Source organism: Lissotriton helveticus, chromosome 8 (genome assembly GCF_964261635.1).
Source record: "Lissotriton helveticus chromosome 8, aLisHel1.1, whole genome shotgun sequence".
In the NCBI taxonomy this organism is placed as follows: domain Eukaryota; kingdom Metazoa; phylum Chordata; class Amphibia; order Caudata; family Salamandridae; genus Lissotriton; species Lissotriton helveticus.
Genome location: NC_136069.1, coordinates 913,200,441 through 913,225,742, shown reverse-complemented (window position 1 = coordinate 913,225,742; position 25,302 = coordinate 913,200,441). Strand labels below are relative to the sequence as shown.

The 25,302-nt window shown below is 48.8% G+C and overlaps 1 protein-coding gene across 1 annotated transcript in view; it reads left to right on the top strand.

Moving 5' to 3' along the window:
- The window catches only part of LOC144772995 (uncharacterized), a 158,223-nt gene that overhangs the window by 83,270 nt on the left and 49,651 nt on the right, over positions 1–25,302 (top strand). The window contains exon 5 of the mRNA XM_078657731.1: positions 3,019–3,120. Coding sequence (XP_078513857.1) covers positions 3,019–3,120 — 102 coding nt within the window. The remainder of the gene's footprint in view (positions 1–3,018; positions 3,121–25,302) is intronic.

The window sequence follows — 25,302 nt, the reverse complement described above, 5'->3', positions numbered from 1 at the left end:
TTTTCTTGGGTCCCCTGGACCTGTGTGAAAATTGTTGGTACACTGCTGGGAATGATTTTGACCTCTAAGATGTTCATAAGTGGCAGGATCACGACTATACTAGCCATACGGGACACTGGGCAAAACCCTCTATAGGTTTTGAAGGTAAGTACTGCATCTGGATGCTTGAGGCCATGTAGCCCTGAGGGTGCAGCACAACTGTGCTTAAAATCATGTATATTATTTTCTACGACACAAAAAGTGGTCCTGGGTTCGGTGCCAGATCTATGGAAATTAGAATACTTTACAAATGTATCTTCAGTACTGGCCCTTATAGTTTGGTATTTTGCTATTTGAGGCAACTCTCTCAAAGGGAGATAATTGTTTGCTTGTGAATTGTGGATTTGTTATGAAGACATTTTTCATTGCTTTTTAACTTCAAGTCCATATCTTTGCCCAATTGTGCCTAATTTCCTCAGTGGGTGGATCATTGGGGCCCAGTTTAGATTTGTAGTTTCGTAGATCATTCCACAACAAACCACAATGCTTTTTGTAAGCTTACTTTGATCCTTGAACTTGTTATGGTACTGCTGTGGTCTCTTTGCTTATTTGTTGTTAAACTATAACTGGAGTTGCCACAGCAGCGTGCAGTCATTGTGTTCAAGTCTGAAATTAAAACTAGCCAGGTGCATGAATACCTTCAAATCGCAGCAGTTATGTTTAATTATTTTAATGGCGGCTGGCATCTACCGGGTGTTTGGCGCAAAAAGTAATTTAAAACAAACACTTACCTGAACCGATGTCCTCTGCTCCGGAATTCGTCTCAGGAACTGGATGCAGTACGGCCACCAATCCTGGTGCTCTTATCCTGTGAGAGCAGTTCCCTGATTGGTGGGAGCGGCCTCACTCACCGCTCCCAGGGACACTGGAGTCTTGCACATACTTTAAGACAGCTGGGTTAGGGGTTTCAAAGTGCACCTTTGTGTCTGGCCATCACAAGACGGCTGACCAAAGGGACATGCGCACTTTGAAAAGTGCACAATCAGCCCCCCTCCTCCCTGCTGCTGTCATTCAGCAGCACCCTGCCCGAGTCAAAAATAAAATAGTAATATATTACCGTGTTATTTTTCATCTTTCTTTGGGCGTAATTTAAGTGGGGTGACGCTCCTCCGCTCCAACGGAATGAGTCGTCCCTGAATTATTTGTGTGTCTGCCACGCTTCTGTATTCCTGCTAGTTTTCTCTTCGCTGCCCAGTTTGCTGTCTCTGGCATTAAAACATAATTTTTTTGAGAATCTGAGAACAATTTTAAGGTCCCGGACCATTTTCCATTTCTCTACTCCTCTTTACTAAAAAAAATACACAGTTCAAAACGTGGGTCTTCAAGTTTAGATTAAACACCGCAGACCGTCTCTTATTTGGTATTTTACCCTACCTTTTGGGGAACCTGGTTTCACACTTTCATTCCTCCAACCCTGTCAAGTGTGGGTGAGGGTAGCCCTTTGCTAACCAAGACCCACTGTATCCATTCGCGCATTGTGGCTTACCCTCAACTGTCTTTAAACCTCCAAGAGGCAGTTTAAGCCTCTCCCCAGCCCATTCCTTAGAGCTGGATAGGTGGGGTAGACTCCTTCATTCATCCATTGACCATGCCTTTTGGCTGGATATAAAAGATTATCCACTACACCCACGGGGTCAAGTAGGCAGTGCTCACCCTTTCTGTAGAGGAAACCTGTGCATCTTTGTAGGAGACCCCTCACAAAGCTATGGGTGCGTTCTGAATTGTACTTATTATAACAAACTAATATTGTGACTTAAGTTGAACATCATATGTAATACAGCAAAAAATACAGAATGCTATCACAAAAAAGTCTAAGGTAGAAGTTTAATGGTGCATAAAACGTGTTCATTGATCTTTAGTCTGTGTGCAAAATTGCCTTTTTAGAAACCGTTTTTGTTTGTTATTTTGCGGTTCGGTCCTGTAGTGCCTTACTTGTCAATTACTTTGAGCCTTGGCTGCTTTCTCTTCTTGTTCTAGCCCACTGTTTCACAGATGCTTTTATCTTAAGCTAGATTGTTGGACTCCTTCCCAGTCCCCTTCTGTCACTGGAATTCGATGTTGGCTCCTGAATGTTTGAGTGTTCCCTATCAACCCCGACTTGGATACAGAATAAGATTTGTCTACAGTGTTCCTTCGGCTAATTATCTCCAGCCAGCACCTTGTCTGCGTGCTGAAACTGTGTTTTTTTATCCAAGGCATTTCTTCTTCCGAACTAGGGCTAAGGTACACCGGATGGTAGAATTTAAATGTTTTCCAGGCATGTCTTTGCCATGTTCTTTGTTTCATATTGTCGCAGCTCTAGTCTTTTCCATTTTCCTGCACCCTGGACATCCTATCAACACACTCGTCCTCAGCCCAACTCACTCTGTACACTTAGTCCTCCTTTATCCAGATACCACCATACTAAGGTTGACTAGTCTGCTACACACAGACCTTTGCTGAACTCCAGACACACAAAGCACCTGCTTAACCAGTCTGCCAAATAGTCACTTTTCCTCACTCGTCGCTGGGACTCCTGGGTGGGACTGGTGGTCCTCTTGCTTTCTAATGGGGTCCCAGATGACCTACCTTCTGTGGCGGCTACTTGTTCTTTTTTGAGGGTTTATCATGATAAGTGCTGCTGATCCTTCGAGGTCCTGCTAAACTGTGGGCTTTGGAGTTTTCCTAGAGCCTGGTTCAGATTGGTGTACAACTGTCCCTCCATCCTCTCTCCCTTCTACGATTAAAAGTGGATCAGGATCACCATTATGAGTGGCATTATTGAGCCAGTGGCTGAAGCCAAAGTTAACTACAATTTACCAGGCGTTGTGCATAGTATTTCTGGGGGTCGTTAAACCATATGCAAACGTGATCAAGAATGAAGGAGTTAATTTAGATGTAAGCATATGCTGCTGGTGCCTGGTCCTAAATTACATTTCCAGTTTATGCTTGTTTTTCTCTTTATCTTCTTATATATAACTACATGCTATTATTTTACAGAAGGAACTTTTATGTCTTCGAAATGAAGTTATGAAGGTGCACTGGGAAAAGGAAGGGATGTTGGCAGTGCAAGACAATGTTAAGAAGGACATCCAACAAATGGTAACTAGTAACTGTCTTGCAAAATGATAGTACCATTAGCTATCTGGTGAATGTGAACATTAATTGCTCTCACAAACATTTTATTATCTGTAACCTATGGTTTTGGTTTCTTTCGGACTTCTGGTACTCAAAAAACAAAACTGACAGCATTTGGATCAGTGATAGTCCATCGTAAAATCATGAATATGCGCTACGATTAAAGTGTACTTCCTGCTATGCAGTTTAGAATGGGTATACATTTATTAACGCCATGGTTAGTCCTCTTAAAGGGAGTTTAATGTTCGGGCAAATGATTGGCCTCCATGTTTGATTGATGTTCAGAGAGTCTTGTCTCCGCAAACCTGAGGAAAAAAAGTGTTGCTGGATTGTTTCCAGGTATATACTTGCTTGGCTTGCACATACTTGCACCAGTTTTTCCCTTTCCTGGCATGCTAGAAAGCCTCATGTGATACACAGGTCCTCACGTTTGATTATTATTATATTATTATTATTATTATTATTATTATATTATTATGTGGTGGTTGTTAGACTTGTCAGCCTTAGGGTGGCCTTCCTCTAAACTTTTTCCTTACTCCTCCATTTTTGCTGTCCTTGTTTTTGTTGGCCGTGGGAATCTGTGCACTTTACCACTGCTGACCAAAACATGATGTTCGAGGCATGTGGGCTGCTAAATTCATATCTTAGCATTAGATCGCCGCCTAGTGTTGGGCTCGGATGATTGCACATTGTTGTCCTGGAAGAGTCTTCGAAGTATCCTGAGATAGGTGGCTCCTCCCCTGGACTACAGTGCGCATGGGCATCGGCTCCATCCCCAGATTGTTTTTTTCCGCCATTGGGTTCGGATGTGGTCTCGACGTCTTACTGTCGGAACCAAGTAACACTATCTTTTACCGGCCAAAAGGCCTCGATTTTCTTGCGTCGGTATTGTCTGCGCTCGGTCTCGAGTCTTCCGTCTCTTGAAGCCGGAATAAGCGGAGTTTTCTTCGCTTTCTAAACTTTGAGGCCTTCTCATCGCGACACGACAGCAAGCCTTTACGGACATGGAGCGGAGCCCGTTTAAGTACTGCCCGCTCTGTGGGTCCAAGTACCCACACATCGATCTACACCCCGTGTGTAACAAGTGCCTTTCACCGGACCACGACGACGGCAAGTGCAAGGCCTGTGCACAGTTCCGCTCCAAGAAAACTCTCAAGCTTCGGCGCGCGGTGCGCTTGGAAGCTAGGCAAGCGGCCCCAGATCCGGAGAACATCTTCGGCGACCCGGAAGAAGAGGTCCAGGGTCACCTTCTACAAATCTCCCCATCACAGACGGAGGTCGAGGCGGATCCGGGAGACGACGACGGAGTCGCGGGTCAGGTCCTCGAATACGTCGAAGAGGTAGGAGACGACGATGAGATTTATGGGGCCGCGGCGGATAGCTCTGCGGACGAGCTCTGCCCCGAAGGTTACGAGGATACCGACCGGGACACGGGATCGCCTGTCGGCCTTACCCAGGACCCGTTGCCGCAAGCCACAGCCCCGCCTTCGGGCCCGGCTACGGACTCACTTGCTGGGCACGCTGTTTCGAAACCGAACCTGAAACCGTCGGGGTCGTCAACACCTAAAATGGCCGACCCGAAATCGAAACTGAAACCAAAGGACTCGAGTGTCCCTAAGATGGCTGCCGTGCCTGTGAAGAAGTCGGTGCCCGTCACCCCGTCGGCTCCGTCGACCTCCGGTCCGCAGAAGCCGAGGAAGTCTGTCGATTCCGATGCTCCGAAATCGAAACCGACGCCCGAGGAAGGGGCCCCCAAGAAAGATGGTCGGCACGGATCAGCGGCTCCGGCGCCGTCCAAGCCCGCCAAGGTCGGCTCCAAAGAGGCTACGCCCAAGAAGTCTGCGCCCCGGCCTCAAGATTCGGAGGTGCCGAAGACGGTTTCCGCGCCCAAAACGCACAAGGCCCGCGAGGACGTCGGATCCGAGGGACCGCTCAAAGCATCCTTGTCGGCGACGAAACCCACTGGCAGTGTACCGTCCCCCATTGCGGAGTCACTGCAGAGAATCAGGGAGAAAGCCTTTGCTCCATCGGCTCCGATGCCATCACCGCAGCCGCAAAAGGACGCTCCGGCTAAGCCTTCTGGGAAACTCCTTTTTCTCTTGCCACCTAAGGAGGCGCCGAAAGCGTTTTCGACGAAATCGGCTCCGAAACAGGGTTCCTCGCTGCCTGACCCTCTTCCACGTCGTGTACTCGAATCGGAAGACGATTCAGAGCATTTCATCGATGCTGCCACCGGCAAGCTGACACTCTATAAACGGAAGATCACTTCGGAGCCGGTGGACCCCTACGTCATCCCGTTGAAAAAGAAGAGGGTGCCCCTTGACGCCTCAGGCCTCACGGAACCGATTCAGCCTCCTCCAAGACGGAGCCCTACTCCCTCCCCAGAACACTCTGTGGGTGAGGAATATGATGAGGATGAACAGTACAATTTCCCTATCGATGAACCTGATGTACAACCAGATTCTTACGACGACACTGGTGACCAGAACACCCAAGGTGTGGGCCAAGACCCGCAGACCTTTAATGCACGTGCATCCCCGACTGAGGACTCAGCAGGATTTCATGCACTAATTGAACGGGCGGCAGCCAATCATGATGTGGACATGCATGCCGACCCGGTTGAGGAAGACTTCCTTTTTGACACCTTTGCCATATCTGAAAGGACAGTAAAGACACTTCCTATGCTGAAAGGTGTTCTCAAACATGCTGGGGACATTTTTAAGGAGCCTACAAGGGCGAGAGTGGTCAACCCTCGCATTGAAAAGAAGTACAGGCCTGCGCCTGCGGACCCCGTCTACATCCGGGGACAATTGCCACTGGACTCTCTTGTGGTTGCCAATGCCAGGAAACGTGCCAACTCCCAGACAACGGGTGAAGCTCCTCCCCCGGATAAGGAGTCCAAAGTGCTTGAGGCAGGAGGCAAAAGAGTGGCTGCACAGGCGGCAAACTTTTGGCGCATCGCAAATACACAGGCGCTCCTGGCGCGTTATGATAGGGCGCACTACGACACCCTAGAACAGGTTATACAACACCTGCCCCCACAGTTCCAAGAAGGCACCAAAATGCTTATTGAGGAAGGAAAGCTAATATCGAACGCAGCCATCAAGTGTGCACTTGACGCTGCGGACACAGCTGCTAGGGCTATCAACACTAGCGTTATGCTGAGAAGACAAGCCTGGCTACGCATCTCAGGGTTTAAGCAGGATATTCAAACAACTATTCTGAATCAGCCAGTCAATCCTGATAGTCTGTTTGGTCCGGATGTTGACACCACCCTAGAGAAAATAAAGAAGGACACGGAAACTGCTAAGTCTATGGGGGCCCTGCAGTCCCAACAGTTTCGTGGCAGCAATTTTCGTCGCTCAGGTGCACGTGGAGTCACCAGAGGACAGATGGGTCAACAATCCCAGTTCTCCAAAGGTGGGGCGCAATCCTCGTTCACTAAACAGAACAAGGGAGGTTATAGGAATAACAGCAACAGAGGTCGCGGCAGAGGAAACAACAGCTCCCGCACCTCTACTCCAAGCAAACAGTGACTTTCTGTCACTGCCCCCCGACCACATAACACCTGTCGGGGGGAGACTGCAGCAGTTCCTGCCCGTCTGGAGAAACATCACCACAGACAGGTGGGTGCGACAACTAATCCAGTATGGTTATTGCCTAGAGCTGAAATCCACTCCACCCAACATCCCACCGAGGCAAAGGCCTATGTCCGCAGAGCACTTGCACTTATTGCAGCAGGAAGTGGTGGCGATGCTGCAAAAAGGCGCAATCGAGCTCGTGCCGGTGGGGGAGGAAGGCACAGGGGTATATTCCCTGTACTTCCTTATTCCAAAGAAGGACGGTTCTCTCAGGCCCATTCTCGATCTACGTCCCCTCAACCTGTACATACTGTCAGAGCATTTCCATATGCTTACACTACAGCAGATTCTTCCCTTGCTAAACCAGGGAGACTTCTTAGCGACCTTAGATCTCAAGGATGCTTATTTCCACATTCCACTACACCCGTCACACAGGAAATACCTCAGGTTCACTATTCAAGGCAGGCACTACCAGTTCAAAGTCCTACCCTTCGGAGTCACTACGGCCCCGAGGGTGTTCACCAAGTGTCTAGCGACAGTGGCGGCGCACCTCAGGAGGCAGAATATCCATGTCTACCCCTACCTAGACGACTGGCTCGTACAAGCCAAGTCAGAGCAACAGTGCGCCGCAGACATGTCGACTACAATTCACCTTCTTCACGATCTGGGTTTCTCCCTAAATTACCCAAAATCGCATCTTCAGCCGGCACATGTCCGGCAGTTCCTGGGTGCTACGATCAACACCCTGACAGCCATGGCTCAGCCAAACCAAGTCAGAATCGACAGCATTCAGTCACTGATCCAACGATTCCGACCAAGACACTCCCTGCCAGCGAGAGTGTTCATGCAGTTGATTGGCATGATGGCCTCCTGCATCTTCATAGTCCCTCACGCACGGTTACATATGCGCCCGCTCCAGGAGTGCTTAGCGAATCAGTGGACACAGGCTCGTGGGCAATTGACAGACCTAGTGTTGGTTACCAGTCGGGCATACGACTCTCTGCATTGGTGGACTCCACACAACCTTTGCAAGGGCCGACTGTTCCACGAGCCCGTGCCGCAGATTGTCCTGACGACGGACGCATCTCTCCAGGGCTGGGGAGCACATGTGCTCACTTACACAGTGCAGGGACTATGGACGACGCAGCAACAGAAGATGCACATCAACTATCTGGAACTGATGCCAATCTTCATGGCGCTCAAGTCCTTCATTGTACATCTGAGCAACAAGGTCGTGCTAGTCCGGACGGACAACATGACCGCGATGTACTACATTCAGAAACAGGGGGGCACCCACTCGCCACAGCTGTCTCATCTGGCTCAGAGCATGTGGAAGTGGGCCATTCAGAGGAACATTTTCCTCATGGCAGAACACCTCCCGGGCAAGGACAATCAGATGGCGGATCTGCTCAGCAGATACAGCCATCAGATGCACGAGTGGGAGATACACCCTTCTGTTCTCCACCCGTTCTTCCAGCAGTGGGGTCATCCGGAGATAGACCTGTTCGCAACAAAGGAGAACGCAAAATGCCGACTCTTTGCCGCCAGGTTCCCTCACCCACAGTCGCAGGGGAATGCGATATGGATGAACTGGTCAGGCAAATTTGCATACGCTTTTCCGCCAGCCCCTCTAATACCGCTGGTCGCAAGAAAGCTAAGGCAGCACTCCGTGACTCTCGTCCTGGTTGCTCCAACGTGGGCACGACAAGCTTGGTACACCACGTTCCTCGAACTCTCAGTGGTGCCGCATCAAAGACTGCGCCTCACGCCCAGTCTTTTGACGCAGAACCATGGAGACATTCAGCATCCAGATCCACGACAGCTCAACCTGGCGATCTGGCTCCTGAAGTCCTAGAGTTTGGATACCTTAACCTACCTCCAGAATGCATGAGTATCATCAAGGAGGCGAGGAAACCAACTACTAGAGCATGCTATGCTGCTAAGTGGAAGCGTTTTGTCATCTACTGTACGTCCAATGACATCAACCCACTAGATGCATCTATTCCCAACATCATCTGCTATCTGTTACATCTCTACAAGTGCAATCTGGCGTACACTTCCATTAGGATACATCTCTCAGCCATAGCGGCTTATCTTCAGAACAGGCAGCACCTCTCTGTCTTCAGAGTGCCCGCCATTAAAGCCTTCCTTGAAGGTCTGAAGAGAGTCATTCCCCCAAGAACACCACCAGCTCCGGTGTGGAACCTCAACGTCGTTCTCACCAGACTGATGGGGCCACCATTTGAGCCACTGCACTCGTGTGAGCTCCAATTCCTTACGTGGAAAGTGGCCTTTCTGATAGCTATTACGTCTCTGAGGCGTGTCAGTGAGCTGCAAGCGCTCACCATACAAGAGCCGTTCATTCAAATTCACCCAAATAGGGTAGTGCTACGCACTAACCCTAAATTCCTTCCTAAGGTGGTGTCACAGTTTCATCTTAACCAAACTATTGACTTACCAGCATTCTTTCAAAACCCGCAAACGGTGGCGGAAAGAATGCTCCATACCTTAGATGTACGGAGGGCGTTGATGTACTACATAGACAGAACACAACCCTTTAGAAAGACAAAACAACTCTTTGTTGCCTTCGCACCACAACACAAAGGCAACCCAATTTCCAAAGCAGGGATAGCCAGGTGGATTGTTAAGTGCATCCAGATATGTTATCAAAAAGCCAAGCGCACTTTAACAATACCCCCCAGAGCGCACTCCACACGCAAACTGGGGGCATCCATGGCTTTCCTAGGGAACATTCCTTTAGAGGATATTTGCAGAGCAGCCACGTGGGTCACACCACATACCTTCACAAAACACTACTGTGTTGATGTGCATTCCAAGCAGCAAGCAGCTGTAGGACAGGCTGTTCTCAAGACACTTTTTCAGGTTTCTGCAGCTGGCACGGGCAACCGCCGCTGATGGAGGGACTGCTATGTATTCTATGCTAAGATATGAATTTAGCAGCCCACATGCCTCGAACTGAATATGCTACTTACCAGTATGCATCTGTTCTTGGCATGTAGGGCTGCTAACATTCATATCGCCCGCCCTCCTCCCCGGTGCCTGTCGCAGCTGCAGATATACTATTGTATTTATTCGTTAGCATGGACATCCTTTACACTTTCACTCCATCTCCTGCCACAATGGCGAAAAACAATCTGGGGATGGAGCCGATGCCCATGCGCACTGTAGTCCAGGGGAGGAGCCACCTATCTCAGGATACTTCGAAGACTCTTCCAGGACAACAATGTGCAATCATCCGAGCCCAACACTAGGCGGCGATCTAATGCTAAGATATGAATGTTAGCAGCCCTACATGCCAAGAACAGATGCATACTGGTAAGTAGCATATTCAAACATTGGCTCACACCCAATTGGTACACTTAATCCCTGTAAATTGCTCCTGCATGTACCTAGGGCCTGTAAATGAAATGCTGCTATCTGATCGAGATATCTAGCGGCAGATTCCTGGATCCGGAAGACTTTTGCTCGCGCAATACCCTTGCGTGCCGATAGATGGTGTCGGTTAGCTCCATGTGACGCTGTTGCCGTCGTCCGAGCCGGAAGTGACATACGCGTCACCTATATAGGTACCACCTGGGGGCACCGACATCAGTTGTTTTCTTTCCGCACCAGCTAGCACAGATCCGTGAAGAGAGCTACCCTCTGTCCCTTTTTGAAAGGCCTTTTTCCAATTTTGTCGACCAGTTTTGGTGTGTAGACTTTTTCCAAACGTGCCGAAGAAAACTCCTGGTTTTAAAATGTGCTGCTTTTGCCATCACGCCATGTCGGTGGCAGATCCACACTTAATTTGTCTCTGGTGCCTGAAGTGCGACCACAACACGAAGTAGTTCTCCGACTGCCGGGCCATGACACAGAAAGCTTTGCGGGAGCCGTCCCTAAAGCTGCTTGTGGCCTGGCGCCAATCGCCCTGGTGGTCCCTTTATAGGCTCCAGTTTAGAGGATGGTCCTGGCACCGCTCAGGTAGTCCTAAATCCTCATCCTTCCACTCAAAAGTAGTCAGGTCAGTCAGCTAAGAGGCTTAAGAAACACAAGAATTTGAAGCGTGCTTCAACTTCTCCCCGTCCATCGGCTGACGTGACGGAGGAGTCTCAATGCTCTAGGCCTCGTTCTGTGGAACCTGCACCTGGGTCAGCTCCGCACTTCCCTGTCTTGCCAGGAGCCGAAACAATCCCCGACCAGCATAAAAATTTGTATGGCACCATGTGCCTCATATTGCGGAGACCCGCCCTCCCGGCGCGCATTCAGGATCGGTGGCTCTGGTGCCAATGCCCCCCCCCCAATAGATATTGCAGTGAATTCGTACCGGCACCACTTGTGCCACTGTGACCTTCCCCAGTCTCCGCGCCGAGACTTCCTATGCTACTGGCGCCCCACAGTGCCAGCCCCATTCTTTTCCCTGAAGACCTGGAGCCGGATCCGGCCCTGCCGATTCCGGCGCCGAACTGCACGGTTGGGGCCTGGGTCAGTTCCTCAGCCTTGTTATGAAGGGTAGAGCTGGAGGAAGATTGGGAGGCGTCGCTGTACCCTTTACAAGACCAGCCTGAGCACGAGCATGAGGAATTCGATGAAGCCAGTGGCCTGGATACCACTCCTGATTCTGCCCTGCTTTCTCCCCCTACCATGGCTACGGAGGAAGGAGCTTCATATGCTATGGCGGTGAGAAGGGCAGTTGAGGTCCTGGTCATGACAAATATCTTGGCAGAGGTTCTGCGGTCCGGTGTCGCCTCCTCGGAACCCCTCCAGCCTTTCAACTAGGCCTTGACTGATGTCCTTCTGGGAACCTGGTCCAAGCCCAGCACAAGGGCTCCTGTGAATAGGACAATAGCCCCCTGCCATCACCCTGTACTGCGCGACCAAAGATTTATCAACAACCACCCTATCCCCGAGAGCTTGGTGGTCCAAGTGTCTACCTCGCAAGGTGTGTTCCCTTCTGCACCCCTGGACAGGGAATCCAAGAGGCTGGATGGTTGGGGCAAGAGTATTTTTTCTTCCTCCAACCTTGCATTGTGGTCAATTACCACCGCATGCCTATTGGGCCGTTATTCCCACTTCTTGTGGGAAACATTGCGCAAGTGCTGCCACAGGTCCCAGAGGAGGCCCCGGCCACTCTCTCCCAAGCAGTATCAGACGGGAGAGATGCAGCAAAGTTAATTATTAGTTGTGGACTTGACACAACCGATTCCCTGGGCAGAGCAATGTCATCAATGGTGGCTGTTCGATACCATCAATGGTGGCTGGTCGACGCCAAGCCTGGCTGAGAACTTTTGTTTTTTTCTGGGGATGTCCAGGCTTCCCTGAACATGCCCTTTGATCGCACTTGTCTCTTTGAAGACCAGGCAGATCTAGCCCTGGAGCCTTTTAAGGACTCACGGGCCACAGCCAAGTCCTTGGGCCTCTCAGTGGCCATCTGTCCCCCATCTGCCTTTGGCCCCTTTCGTGGCAACGGAAGGAGCTTTCAGCTGCACCAGCCATATACCAGCCACAAGACCGTGAAAGTTCACAACCTCTGCATGGCCTTGGACGTTACTTCTTTTGACCCTGTGGGTCGGGCGGCCAGAGGTCCGTTCAGTCGATTCCTCCCCCCACAGCCTCCAAACCATCCTAGTCTGGCCATTCAAGATCATGGGCAGTTGGTTGCAGGATCAGCCAGAACAGCCACCACTGGCAAAACATACATCACATTGGACAGGTGGGTCCTTCAGAGGGTCCGAAGGGACTACTCCCTACCCTTCAAGACTACCTATCGCTCCATGCCTCTAACTTATGACCTACTGACGGAGAACCACCTGAACTTGCTTCAGGAGGAAGTCAGGACTCTCTTGGCCAAGGGAGCCATAGAGAGGGTTCTGGCACCAGATGGCTGGGGTTGCTATTCCTGATACTTTCTGGTCCCAAAATTGGACAAGCGCCTTTGTCCTATCCTAGATCTGTGAGCCCTACATCCTCAAAATGTTCACTCTGGCTCAGGTCTTGTCTGCCCTAGACTCCGGAGACTGGATGGTAGCGTTGGACTTGCAGGACGCCTATTTTCACTTTAACGTCCTGCCTGCTCATCGACGTTTACCTTTGGTTTCACGGGAGGCCACAAGCACTTTCAGTTTGTAGTTCTCCCCTTTGGCCTTACTAGCGCCCCTCTGGTGTTCACCAAGGTGATGCCGGTGGTAACCACTCATCTGCACAGATCAGCGGTTTCAGTCTGCCCCCTATCTCAATGACTGACTGAAGGCGAGCTCGCCTTAGATTTTCCTCTCCCGCTTCCAGTCAATGGCAAACCTTCTGCTTTGGCTGGGGTTCACTATCAACATGCTGAAGTCACACCTGATTCCTTCTTAGACACTCCCTTTCATCGAAGCTGTTCTGGACACAGTGCAGTTTCGGGCCTATCCTCCCGAGCCCCGAGTCCAGGATAATAAGGCTATAATACAGATATATCAGCCTCTGTAGGAGAGTAGGGTCTGCTATCCTATGGTCACCCCAATTTTTGCTTTTTGCTTCACTGGTTTTCGACTTAATGTGGCTGTTGGCCTGCTAATCAGACCCACAGCCTGCTGTTCTCTCTCTAAATTCACAGACATGTACTATAGGTACATCACCAATTTGGTACTGGACACCTTGTCAGCCCCTGTACCATGCACTATAGGTGCTCAGGGCATAGGTGCATCCAAGGCCTACCAGGGGCTGCAGCATATCTTTTGCCACCCCTGGCTGGTACTTAAATCGACACAACTGGCTGTTCACGCAGCTGGGGCAAGGTGGTGTACTCACCCCTTGCTTAGATATAGTATACCTATGTCTAAACCTATATCTGGACACATAGACACCTATAAGTCACTCCTATGGCAGGCCTTTACAATCCTGGAGGCAGAGTGCTTGGTTTTATGTGAGATGGTGCTCTAGCATGAGCTGAGCCTGTCTGCAGTGTTCGGAACCATTTCCTTACTGCTGTTCCAGTGATACTGCCATACCATATACTCTTAAGTGCATTATAATCCTCGCGCTTAATGCTAACTTTGGTTTGGCTTTATCAAAACATGTCGTGTTTGGTGTCATACACTTTGGAATACTACCCCCTCGCCAGTTCTGGCGACGGGGGTAGCATTCCACCCTTCTAGAGGGAGAAGACATTTTGCTTTACTGGATTGAATATACTTTATTCGATAAAGTTTCATCATAAAAGTATGCAATTTATACAATACAATTACAATTAAAAGAATAAGAAACAAGAACCCAACAATCCTAGAATACATACATCTTTACATACATACTACCCAAATTTAATATCATTAAAATATACATTATAAACAAGTGCAAAAAGGCCATGAAAACTTCCTGCCGGGGGGGCCATCTGGCAATTAAGTTGTGTGGGGGGTGGGCTTAACTCTCCTCATACGTATCTGCCATGCGCTACCCAGGTATTTAGCTATCCCACACACCATGGCAGTAGAAGATGTGTCCGTGCAGAGGACCCGTAGGGCCATTTTGTGACATCTGAGGCCCAACCCCTTACATAATGGTTTTAGCCATATCTTCCTGGCCACCCTGTATGCCGGGCAGGCGAAGAAAAAATGCGCCACAGGCTCATTAGGGGCTGCACAGCCAGGGCAGGCTTTCGATAGACCACCAAGGTTATTCCACCCGGAGGTGAAATCGTTCACCGGGAGGGTCCCGTGCCTGAGTTTCAAATAAAGTGATCTATCCAAAGATTTCCCTATGAAGTCTAGAAAGGGTTCAAGTTTCCTTGTCCATTTGAACTTGAGAAACCGCTCAGAGAGGGGACCCCCCTACACCTCTGCATATTGCCTCCTCCTGGACCCAGTCCCAATAGAACTTCTTAATCATTGACTTGGGGGGCGGTGTTTGGCTTATCCATGAATCACTCAAGCCCAGTTGCACAACCAACTGCCTCAGATTACACAGCCACTTAATCTTGTTGCCCGTATTAAGCAGAATAAGTTCATCTAGTACTGCTGCATAGTTATGGAGCTCACGGGTCCTCCTCAGTCGCACCCAAAAAAGTAGTGGGAGCAAGCGCACTATATCTTTAAGGGGTCGCCTACCCAAATCTAGCCGCAGTGGGATCAGCGGGGTGGAAGCTGGGAGGGCCACCAAATTTCTCATGAACTTATTTTCGGATATAACTAAATCCGTTGTATTCTCGAACCCCCACAGCTCGGATCCGTATAGGGCAGCCGGTAATACTTGGCCTTCATAGATTGCGAGAGTCTGTGCCACGGGTTTACTCATCGACTCCCGCTGTTCCCTTAAAGCCACCCCTGAAACTCTTTTGTGATTTAATAACATTTTGGCCATGTGATCCTTCCAACTCATCCGGCTATTTACCCTGACACACAGGTAGTCGAAAGAGTCTACCATCTCCAAGGGGTCACCGTTAAGCACAACATTATTCCTAAATCTCTTGGAGGGTGAGATGGCCATAAGCTTTGTTTTAGAGGTGTTGATGGTGAGGCCTCTGTCGGTGCAAAACACACTAAAACGGTCCAAGAGCCTTTGGAGGCCCATGGGGGATTAGGATATCAAGATGGTGTCATCCGCGAAGAGTAGGGTAGGTGTTTTTCCCCCCGCCAGGGATGGCGCATCGGCTGCTTCCTCCCTCAGATGGTCCACCACACCATTCACAAAGAGGGAGAACAAGGTCGGCGCCATAACACATCCCTGGCGGACTCCACTCCTCACGGGCACCCTCTCTGTCAGGTGTCCCTGGGTGCCCCATCTGATCCTCGCGTAGTTCCCCTCGTGGAGCTTCACAATAAATCCTAAAAGTGGCCCTGGGAAACCCATCTTCTCCAGGATATCCCACAATCTTGCACGAGGGACCAGGTCAAACGCCGTTTTGAGATCTATGAATGCCAGGTAAAGACTACCCTTATTAATGGTCACAGCCTTCCAATAGATCGCAAAAAAACGGAAGACCTGGTCCATCGTGCCCACCTTCTGTCGAAACTCTGCTTGGAAATGTGAAAGCACATGCTCCTCCTCATCCATACACCCACCCTGGAGATGATGACCCTGCCAACCACCTTCTGGATCACGTCTATCAGACTGATCGGTCTGTAATTGGCAGGGTCATCTCTGGCACCCTTTTTATACACTGTTACCACCTCTGCTTCCTTCCATGAGTCTGGCACGGGTGGCCCTTGAAGATCAAATTCATTATTAATGCAATGAGGCTGGCCCAGGCTGCAGGTTCATCCAAGAGTAGATCCCCTGGTATCCCATCAGGGCCAGCTGCCTTCCTCGGGGTCAGATGTCTAATGGCCAGTAATACCTCAGAGGGCTGAAATGGTTCTTCAAGCACCAGTGGAGATTGGGCCCTAATATCGGGGTCTGGGGGAGAAGGAGATAACACTTCTATCCCACCATACAGTGCAGAGAAGTGGGAGTGCCATTGTTGTTCTGTTATGTGGTTGGCAATGGGTGACGTGGTTTGCTGCCTAGCCTTATTGATCAATTCCCAGAACAGCGTGGCATTCTTCTTCTTGGCTGCGGATTTAAGATCCTGCCAGTGTTTTTCCTCCCACTCACGTTTGGCCAAAACAAATACCCTCGCATAATCCTTCCTAGCCGCTCTAACTAGTGAGGAATTCTTTTTAAGCAGGGCAACTGTCAGCTCTTTCCTTTTTGCCTTGCACTGGTCCGATTACCACGGGTTACTGGATTTGGCCAATTTACTATTCTCTCTGCCCCTTTTACCCTGGATTAAGAAATATTGTCCAACTTCCTCTATTACGTTTTTGTGAACCAAGCAGAAGGACGGCCCCTGGGCACCATTTTCCAGTTCAAGGTCTACCAGCTTTACAGTCAGATCTGCTACGTGTGCCCTAATCCTCTCACGCTTCCCTTCCTGGAATTGGATCTTATCCCATTTCAACCTGCGATTGCCAGTGTAGGGGATGACCTCGTTGGTTGACCTCAAGGGGACTTTAATCCCACTTTCCTTGCGTTTACCCCACCTTAGCTTCATACATAAAGGATTGTGGTCACTATCCTGCGAAGGTACTACCTCCATGTCTATTAGATCGCGCCACAATGTGACATCCAATAAGATGTAGTCTATTCTGGATGGGCCATTAAGCCTATTAAAGGTCTTCGCTCCGGCGCGATCAGAGATTGTCCGGCCATTTAGCGCTCTTAAATTAAATTCCATGGTCAGGGCATTGATCTGAATTGCCCTTGCTGACCATTTTCTAATTGGGGCTAATGACAGGGCTGGAATAGACCATCTAGAATCCTCTTCCTCTATGCCTAGGGGATCATCCCTACTTGGGGGTTCTAATGTACAGTTGAAATCCCCACCCACTATGATTTTGGATGTTGGGGGCATTTGGCTAATACCTGTTCTAGGGTCGCCAATGTGCATGAGGTCAGATCCCCCGGAGTACCTCTAGAATAGATATTAAATAGATCTATCCTACTCCCCTTAATGTGCCCTGCAAATGAAAGGTGTAGAATATCTCTACTCGCGGATTCATGGGTTGTGACATCCCAATTCAGTCCAATTTTTACCCATACATGTAGGCCTCCTGCCGGTCTTCCCTTCCCGCAACTTATTGCTGGAAGGAAAAAGGTTGCATAGCCGGATTTGTGCACTGGAAGCAGGCTCCAGGTTTCTTGGAACATGCATACATCGAACATCTCGATGAACGCATTCCATTCTGGTAGGATCATTTTATTCTTTAACCCAGCCACATTCCAGGATAGCAGATGGATAACTCTCTGGCCGGTGTCAAGCCGGTCAGGGGTGACCCCATTATTCACTCCCAGCAGACCAGAAGTAGGCTCAGCAATAGCTTCTACGGAACTAGCTATATTCGAGGGGAGGCTGTTGTCATCATTACCCCCCAAGGCCTTTATTTGTGTGGTAGTTATAATCCCGCTACTATCAGAATTGCTGGCAGATATAGAAACCACTTTCCCATTATCAGTATTATTAGCCGCTATAAGAGCCACTTTCCCCTTGTTTAGAAGACTTGATGATTTTGGATGCCAATCGACCATATCCAGACAGCTAAATCTGTTTATGATCGGAAAGCCACCCCAATTATCCCTAGAGACTTGCTCTGTGGTTGGTTGCTCCCCCCATGGGCCCAATTCCTGACCCCGGATTCGATGGCCTGCTCTATACCAATTTCCATCAACTACATGGTTCCGCGTGGGGCCACTCCTAGGTGGGTAAAAAAATGAAAGTCGCCTAGTGGCTATACCCTCTAGCCTGTCTTGAGTATCCCATGAGCAAACATGGTCAGCAGTATAAGGGTCCGCAAAGTTAATCAGCACACAGTCACCCTGCACAGTTTTCCTCCGATGACCCAACCATGACACCCTCCGCACAGTCAGAATCTTGCTTGGGCGATGCGGGGGTAAAGGCCGGTTTAGGTTAAGCCAATGTCAAACTTTGTTGAGTAGTGACAAATTAGCTTCCTCCCCGGGAGCCTCCAATTCCGGGACCCCCGTCATGACCACCACATAAGGTGTGGCCTCTGGGGGGAGGTTTACCACTCTACCTTCAAGGACTACCACATTTGGGCAGAAAGAACCTCTAAATTCGGACACCCACGGGGGGGGTCTGTCAACCTATATTTCCCAAAAATACAACTGGGAAGCGGAAAAACTGGATGTGGAGTTAAATTGGGTTCAAGTGACTAAAATTTCTGACTCCTCGATAGTTGGGAATGAAAAGTGGAATATGCTAATCATTAACGTTTACATCCATCCAGATAGGAAGCAACATGAAGAAAAGCACGCTAGTTTAGTCTCTCTGATAAAATTGTTGCAAAGAATACACTTAGGATGCCAGCTGTTCATCGCAGGGGATTTCAACTGCAATCTAACGCGGAAGAAGGGGGCAAAGGGAAACACGCCTTTGACTAGTGGCGGTCCAAGATTAGTAACCAAGTTAAGAGAACTCGGTCTGACGATCTTGAACGGAAAGACAAGGGGGGATAGGCCGGCAAGCATTACATACCTAAGTGGAAGGACTACCTCTATAATCGATTTCACCTTTGTAAGTGAAGAGCTCATCCCAGAAATTGAGACATTCCAAATTACTCAAAGGCCAGAAAGCGACCATTTCCCCCAACTAACTACCTTGAATACAGGGCCCACTTTGGCACCGAACATGTCCAGCCTACTACATCACGCCTCGAAATATAATCTAAAGAAACTAAAATGGCGAGGCGAAGGAATGGAAAATATCCAGTCTGTTGCAAAAATACGATTAGTCAACCTGGGGACCCAAAAAAAAGAAGATCTGGTAAGAAACTGGGAGCAAATGACATCGTATTTGCTTCATAAGTTTCCAACAACGTCTGTGATACAGAGTAAGCGTACCCTCAAGAAGGATCCCTGGTTCAAAATGGAATTAAGAACAAAAAAAAGAAGGGTCGCGAAAGAGGTCCGAGCGTTAGCCCGAGAAAAAAAACTGGGGCGTAAGATAAATAAGGGAAACTTGATCGCAGCCAGAAACTCTTATAGAAAATCATTGAATGCAGCAAAGTCCGCCTACAAGGAAAGGTTGTGGCTTAATCTTCTAAGTGCAGGGAAACAGTCTAACAGTCGGGACTTTTGGGGCATTATAAATGAGTTAACGAAAAGATCAAAACTCCAACAGGAAGCAGGTGTGGGAGCCAGTGCCTGGATCGGGCATGTACAAACCTTGTATGGTACATCGGTCGCAGGCCCGAAGAACGAGTTATGGACAACAAACACAAACGAGGAAGCACTGAGCAGATTAAACAAATCAGATATCAAAGGCCCAGAGACGGAGGAGATGTCAAAAGAAGAACTTACGCATCCGGATCTAATAAATAGAGGCGATTTATGTAAAATAATATCAGGATTAAAAGCTGAAGGCGCGGCTGGCCCAAATGGGCTGCCAAATGCCTTTTTCAAATATGATCCGGCCTTTTGGGCTGACAACCTAGCACCGCTTTTTAACCATATCTATAAAGATCAGATCCCGCCATCTTGGAAGGGCAGTGTCATCCACCCAATCTTCAAGCACGGTGATCATCGTAAACCAACAAATTACAGGTTAATATCGCTAATAGACGTGGAGGCAAAGCTCTACGCCTCCTGCATCCTATTAAACCTCCAAGACTGGATCACAGAAACAAATATAATCCCCCGGATGCAAACAGGCTTCAGACAGAAAATGGGAACAATTACAAACCTGACCAGCCTGTCATTGCTAATGGACAGAGCGGCAGAGAAGGGAGCTCGGCTGTATGCATGTTTTGTTGACATTAAATCAGTATTCGACCGGATCAATAGAGAGCGACTATGGGAAAAATTAAAGACCTGGGATGTGCCGATCAATCTATTAAAGGCAATAAAAGCACTATATCAAAGCACTTGGGTAAGAGTGAAACTGGACAATGGAGCCCATACAACCAGGAGCATACCAACGCACCAAGGCCTAAAACAGGGCTGTGTTTTAGCACCCACACTCTTTAACCTCTTTCTTTCCGACCTCGCAAAAGAGTTGGAGACGGACGAAGTTCATCCACCTTCGCTGTCAAAACAACGTATTCCTTGTTTGCAATATGCAGATGATATAGTGTTGCTAAGTAAAACTCCCATAGGATTACAAAGAGCTCTTAACAAACTAGTGACATATTTGAATAAGGAAGGGCTGGACCTAAATAAAGAAAAAACAAAAGTGGTCCGCCTACTAGACCCTAAAAAACTAAGATATACATGGACGGCAAACGGGGAAAAAGTAGAACAAGGGTCTTACAAATACTTAGGAATCATAATATCTCAGGGAGCAAAACAATCGGAGCACGAAACAGCATTACGTGCAAAAGCGCAAAACCTAATTTTTGCTTATCGCTTACTAAAAGCAAAAATGGATTGTCCGAACTACAAGCATCTGCTGGAAGTTATGTCAGCCCAAGTCTTGCCAACCCTGTCCTATGGTCTGGTCACCTGGTGTGGCAAGGAAGTAGACGTACTCAACGACCTACAAACTAAAATCTATAAGGCGGTTTTTAATCTCCCTAAAAGCGCCTCAGCTTCGCAAGTAAGACTTGAATGTGGTCTGCAAAACCAGAAATATAGGAGCATGAGCGGCTTCGTAAAACTGTGTTACAAACTTAGAGCTGCAGATTCAGATTCAATGGACTGGTTAAACTGGGAAGAAATAAAAAAACGAGGGGAGGCCGGAATACCGTGTACTTGGGGAAAGTACCTAAAATTCTGCGTAAAGGAGTTGGAGTTGAAAGCAGCATGGGAAACCGGAATGGACAAAGCAGGTTTCAGTAGGCTGGCCAATATATCAGCAAAAAAGAAATCTTTTCAAGAAGATAAAGGTATATTGAAAAAACGGCGACATGGCTGGTCTATAATAAACTCCTTCACAGCAGGAAAACCACTACCCTACTTATCCTCCCATTTTAACAAAAATTTAAAAAGCGCTTTTATGGACTACAGGATGGGCATGCACATTTCAAAGGACTTATTACCTTCCTGGAAAGTAACCCACCAGACTGAACATTGCCGACTATGTGGGTATAAATCTGAATCATTGGCCCACTTTCTGTGCGTCTGTCCGGCACTGCTAGAACAGAGGCAAAGATTTCTGAAACACATCTTCATTAGACTGAATGTTCGCTCCTGCAGACAGGCCGTGATATGTTGGTTGGGAGCGAGTTCCATCATTATGGTGTGCAGAGGAACAAAATTTATGGCTGAGGTAAAAAAACAGCTGAGTTATGTCGAACAGGGGGAAGGTCAATAGGTGGGTTACTCGGCCCCAAAAAGCCAGGGTTCGTAATAGTCGTTCGTACCCCCATATTAACTGGAGAACTGTAGACATGGGGAGGTCCCCAGGAAGAAAAAATAATTTCAAAAATGTTATCTTTACTTCGTAATTAGCGAGGAAAAACAACGTTAGAAAAATGAATTAAATTGTATTTTTATAAATTTTTTATTTTTTATTTTATTGTGTAATTGTAATAATTTTAATTAATTATGCAATAAATCCTTTGACACTCTACCTCTTGCCGGCTCTCCGCCATTTTTATTTCCCTTTGGATGTGTGGTGTGTACCCTTGGTAGTGTGGCCCCCTCGCCAGGTGGGTTAGCAGACGTGCTGATTTTATCAGTCTTTTCAGCTGTCTTCACAGCGACTGCAACTGATTTGGCGTTGGTATTCACCACGGGTGGTAGAGGATTTTTGGGAGCTTGTACTATGGGTTTGTTGCTATTTGATTTGGTACCCCTTACTTTTTGTACCCCAGGTGGACTTTGGTTTTTGGGCATGGTACAGAGATCAGCTAGTTGTTTTCCAATGTGGGATAATTTTTCCTCAATAGGAGAGAGATAAGATTTAATAAGCTCTTCTATCTTCTTTAAGAGTTGGGTGTCGGCCGCCTCCCCACTTGCACTTTCCCTATCCAGGCTGGTTGAACCTTCTATGATCCCTATACTCCCAGCCTCTAGTATAGCGTCGTTTTCACGGGGGTCCTGATCTATATGCGGTTTTTGTACGGGGGCCCTAATTGTCTTTTTCTGATGTCGTCCCCTTCCCCTCGCTTTTTTTGTCTTCCGTACTTTGGGGATAGCGCCCTCCCTCCTACCCCTCAGTATAGTGGCATTCTGATCTTCCTGTGTAATACTGGTGACTAAATCTGGCGATTTTTCCAAGTCGGTACTTATTTGAGTGTCACATGATAGGTGAGACACTGAAAGGTCTACCGTGTTGGGGAGACTACATCTATTGACATGAACGTCTGCCTGGATATCTATGAGACCCACTGCCCTCGATTGATCGGGGGTTTTAGCCGTTGCAAGTTGGCCCAAAGAAGATCTTTTTTTTGCCAAGGCAAGGTCTTGGGACACCCTGCGCTCCATTAGGGTAATCCCTTGATCTATGAAGGTATTGGCCCTTATGATAAAGTTGTCCAGGGTACCCGTTGATAGGATCCCCCCCCGCCGCTGTTTTACTTCTACTCCCACGGGTGGACATTATTTACCAGAAGAGGTCACTAGGCGAAACTACGGGTGACTCTATCCAATTGAATAATGTGAAAAGTACATACATGCAGCCACGTGTAAGAGTAGGGGTTAGGGAGGGGGCCGGTCCGGTCTCAATCGGGCTACAACGGGCCCGCCCTTGGCCCGGACTTATCCCCGAGCTTCGACCCGCGCGCGTCCCGCGATGCGCGGTATGGCCTTGATTTAAATACACAAGTGGAAAAGGGCGGGGCTTGCACGGGAAGAGGCACCAGCTGTCGATGGCAAAAGGTATGCTGGTCCTCGCAGTCCCGGTGTGCCGCGCTATGTCCTGTGAACAGGGTCCTTCCCGGCAGGTTCGGGGAACAAACAGCGTCCTGAAACTCCAATTCAAGTCCCGGCAGGGTCAGGAAACTAACAGCATGCAGAGAACTCCTACTGCATGCTGTACTTAAAACGCGGTTAATCCTAACCAGAGCCTCAGCATCACAAAATGGATGCTGCTGCCCCGACACAAGTCTGACCTCCTGCTGCTGACCGAAACTTGGCAGGGGAGGCCTGGACAAAGGTTTTCCTGTCACAGGGAGGTGCTACACCACCCCAGATAGGAGATAGTGGATTGGAGCAGGGAGGGTTGAAAGAAACCAGATACTGCCTGGGGCGCTCAAGGTGTCCCAGGCAAAATCCAGTCAAACCGGTTCTGGGGCACTCCAGCCCCAGTCCTGGCGCGAAACTAGACAAAGGGAAAGGGGTGTAACCACCCCCTTCCTGAGTCCCACCCACAGGAGGGACCTAGCAGGTAATCCAGCCCCTTGATTTGGAATAAAGGTAGGAGCTGTGCAGATGCACATCAGATTATCCTGACTGAAACTTATGAAACGAAACTCTGGACCCTTCGACATCCCACTCGACGTGGAAGACTGAAGAATCTCCCTTGTGGTCAAGGAGTGACCACCCTGTGCAAACAGGCACCATCCAGCACCTCGATGTTTGCTTTGTTGCAGTTCCCGCCGGAACTCGAGCGACAGAGATCGACAAGACCCAGCATGCCTGCCTTCTAACAGCCCGATCCACAGTCCCTGCAGAGCTGAGAACCGTGGAGGCGACCTGAAGCGTGGGGCCAGCCATCTTGGAAAAACTACGAAGCGCTGACCGTGCAGCATCCGAGGCTCCCTCGAAGCTGTGCATTGGAGTTTGAGAAGCTCCAGCCCGAGCAGCTTTTGCACCGAAGCTCACCCCTCCACACTCATCGAGTGCTGCGTGGGGCCCTTTTGCATTTTCCTGCTCGACGCGTTGGTCCGGTCGCTTGCCCGTTGGCTAGTGGCCCCAGTACAGACGAACCTTTTAATTTGCTCTGCTAGTCTGGTTGCTCCAGACTGGCCCTCACTCCCCTGAAAAGGAGCACCCGCTCAGATCTTGCTGGTCCGAGTAAGAAGCGACCTTCGAATCCTGCATGGGTTGCATTTGCCAAGGCCTGTTGACTCCGATCCGGAAGCCCACACTGCTGACAGCGAGAGCCTTCATGGGACAGCTCGTGATTTACTCCAGGACATCCTCGGTGGCCCCAGAGACCACGTGGCAGCGGAGACAACCTTCACGACAACCACCTGATTGCGCCCGACATCGCCTGGTTCCTTCCTGGTTCCTTCCTGGTCACTGGCTAGTGACCCAGACTCTGTCCCCTCTGCTTTCAGGTACTCTACATCTTCGATCCACCCTTGGATCACACCGGACACTTCTCTTCTGGACGCCTGCAGCATCTTCATCTCCAGGCACCATAGATCTTCGTGACGATACCCGACACATCTTTGCACCTGTGCACCCGCTTCCTGTGGGTGAGGTAACTCTTGAACGCCGGTGCTCCTGTAGTGGTTTACACGTCTAGTGTCTAAGTCTAAAGTTTTGTCCTTCTAGTCCAGTCGGAAGACCCTTAAAACTGTAACTCGATAACTTTTACGCACCATTGACTTTGCATTGGTGCATGCGTGTGCTTTTAGCGTTGCACCTGAATCCCGCGGGCTACTCCCGTCCTAACTGCTGTTAGTCCAGTGTAGTCCCAGCGATTCCCAAGGCCCTAGGCCTTACCACTGATCGAATAGTGATACTTATACCACTTTTTTGATATATGGTTTGAGTGGCCACCGGCCTCATCCATAATTGTGCAACTTTCATATGTTATACTGTGCTTTTGTTTAAACGCTTGTGCTTCTATACTCATAAAGAGTACAGGGGATTATTCTGAGAATAAATACCTATATTTTTATAATATATAACTTGTGTGGTGTCCTTTCATTTGATATTACAGGATTGCATATGGTAAAACAGCTGGCTTCACATGTCCTCTTGAGTTAAGCCTTTAGGATGCTTAGTCCATGCTACCCCTAGGATAGCTTGTCTTTAAGTTTGACTTACAACCACCACCATAAGTTGATTGTTTGGGCTGATATAAGGTGCCCCCAGTGCAGGAGTGCAAAAAAACGATGGATTTAGGCCCAGATCTCTGTACTGGGGTGAATGTATGACATTGTTCTGCATTCTGTCCATCAATTGTTGTTTTTGCATTTGTCAC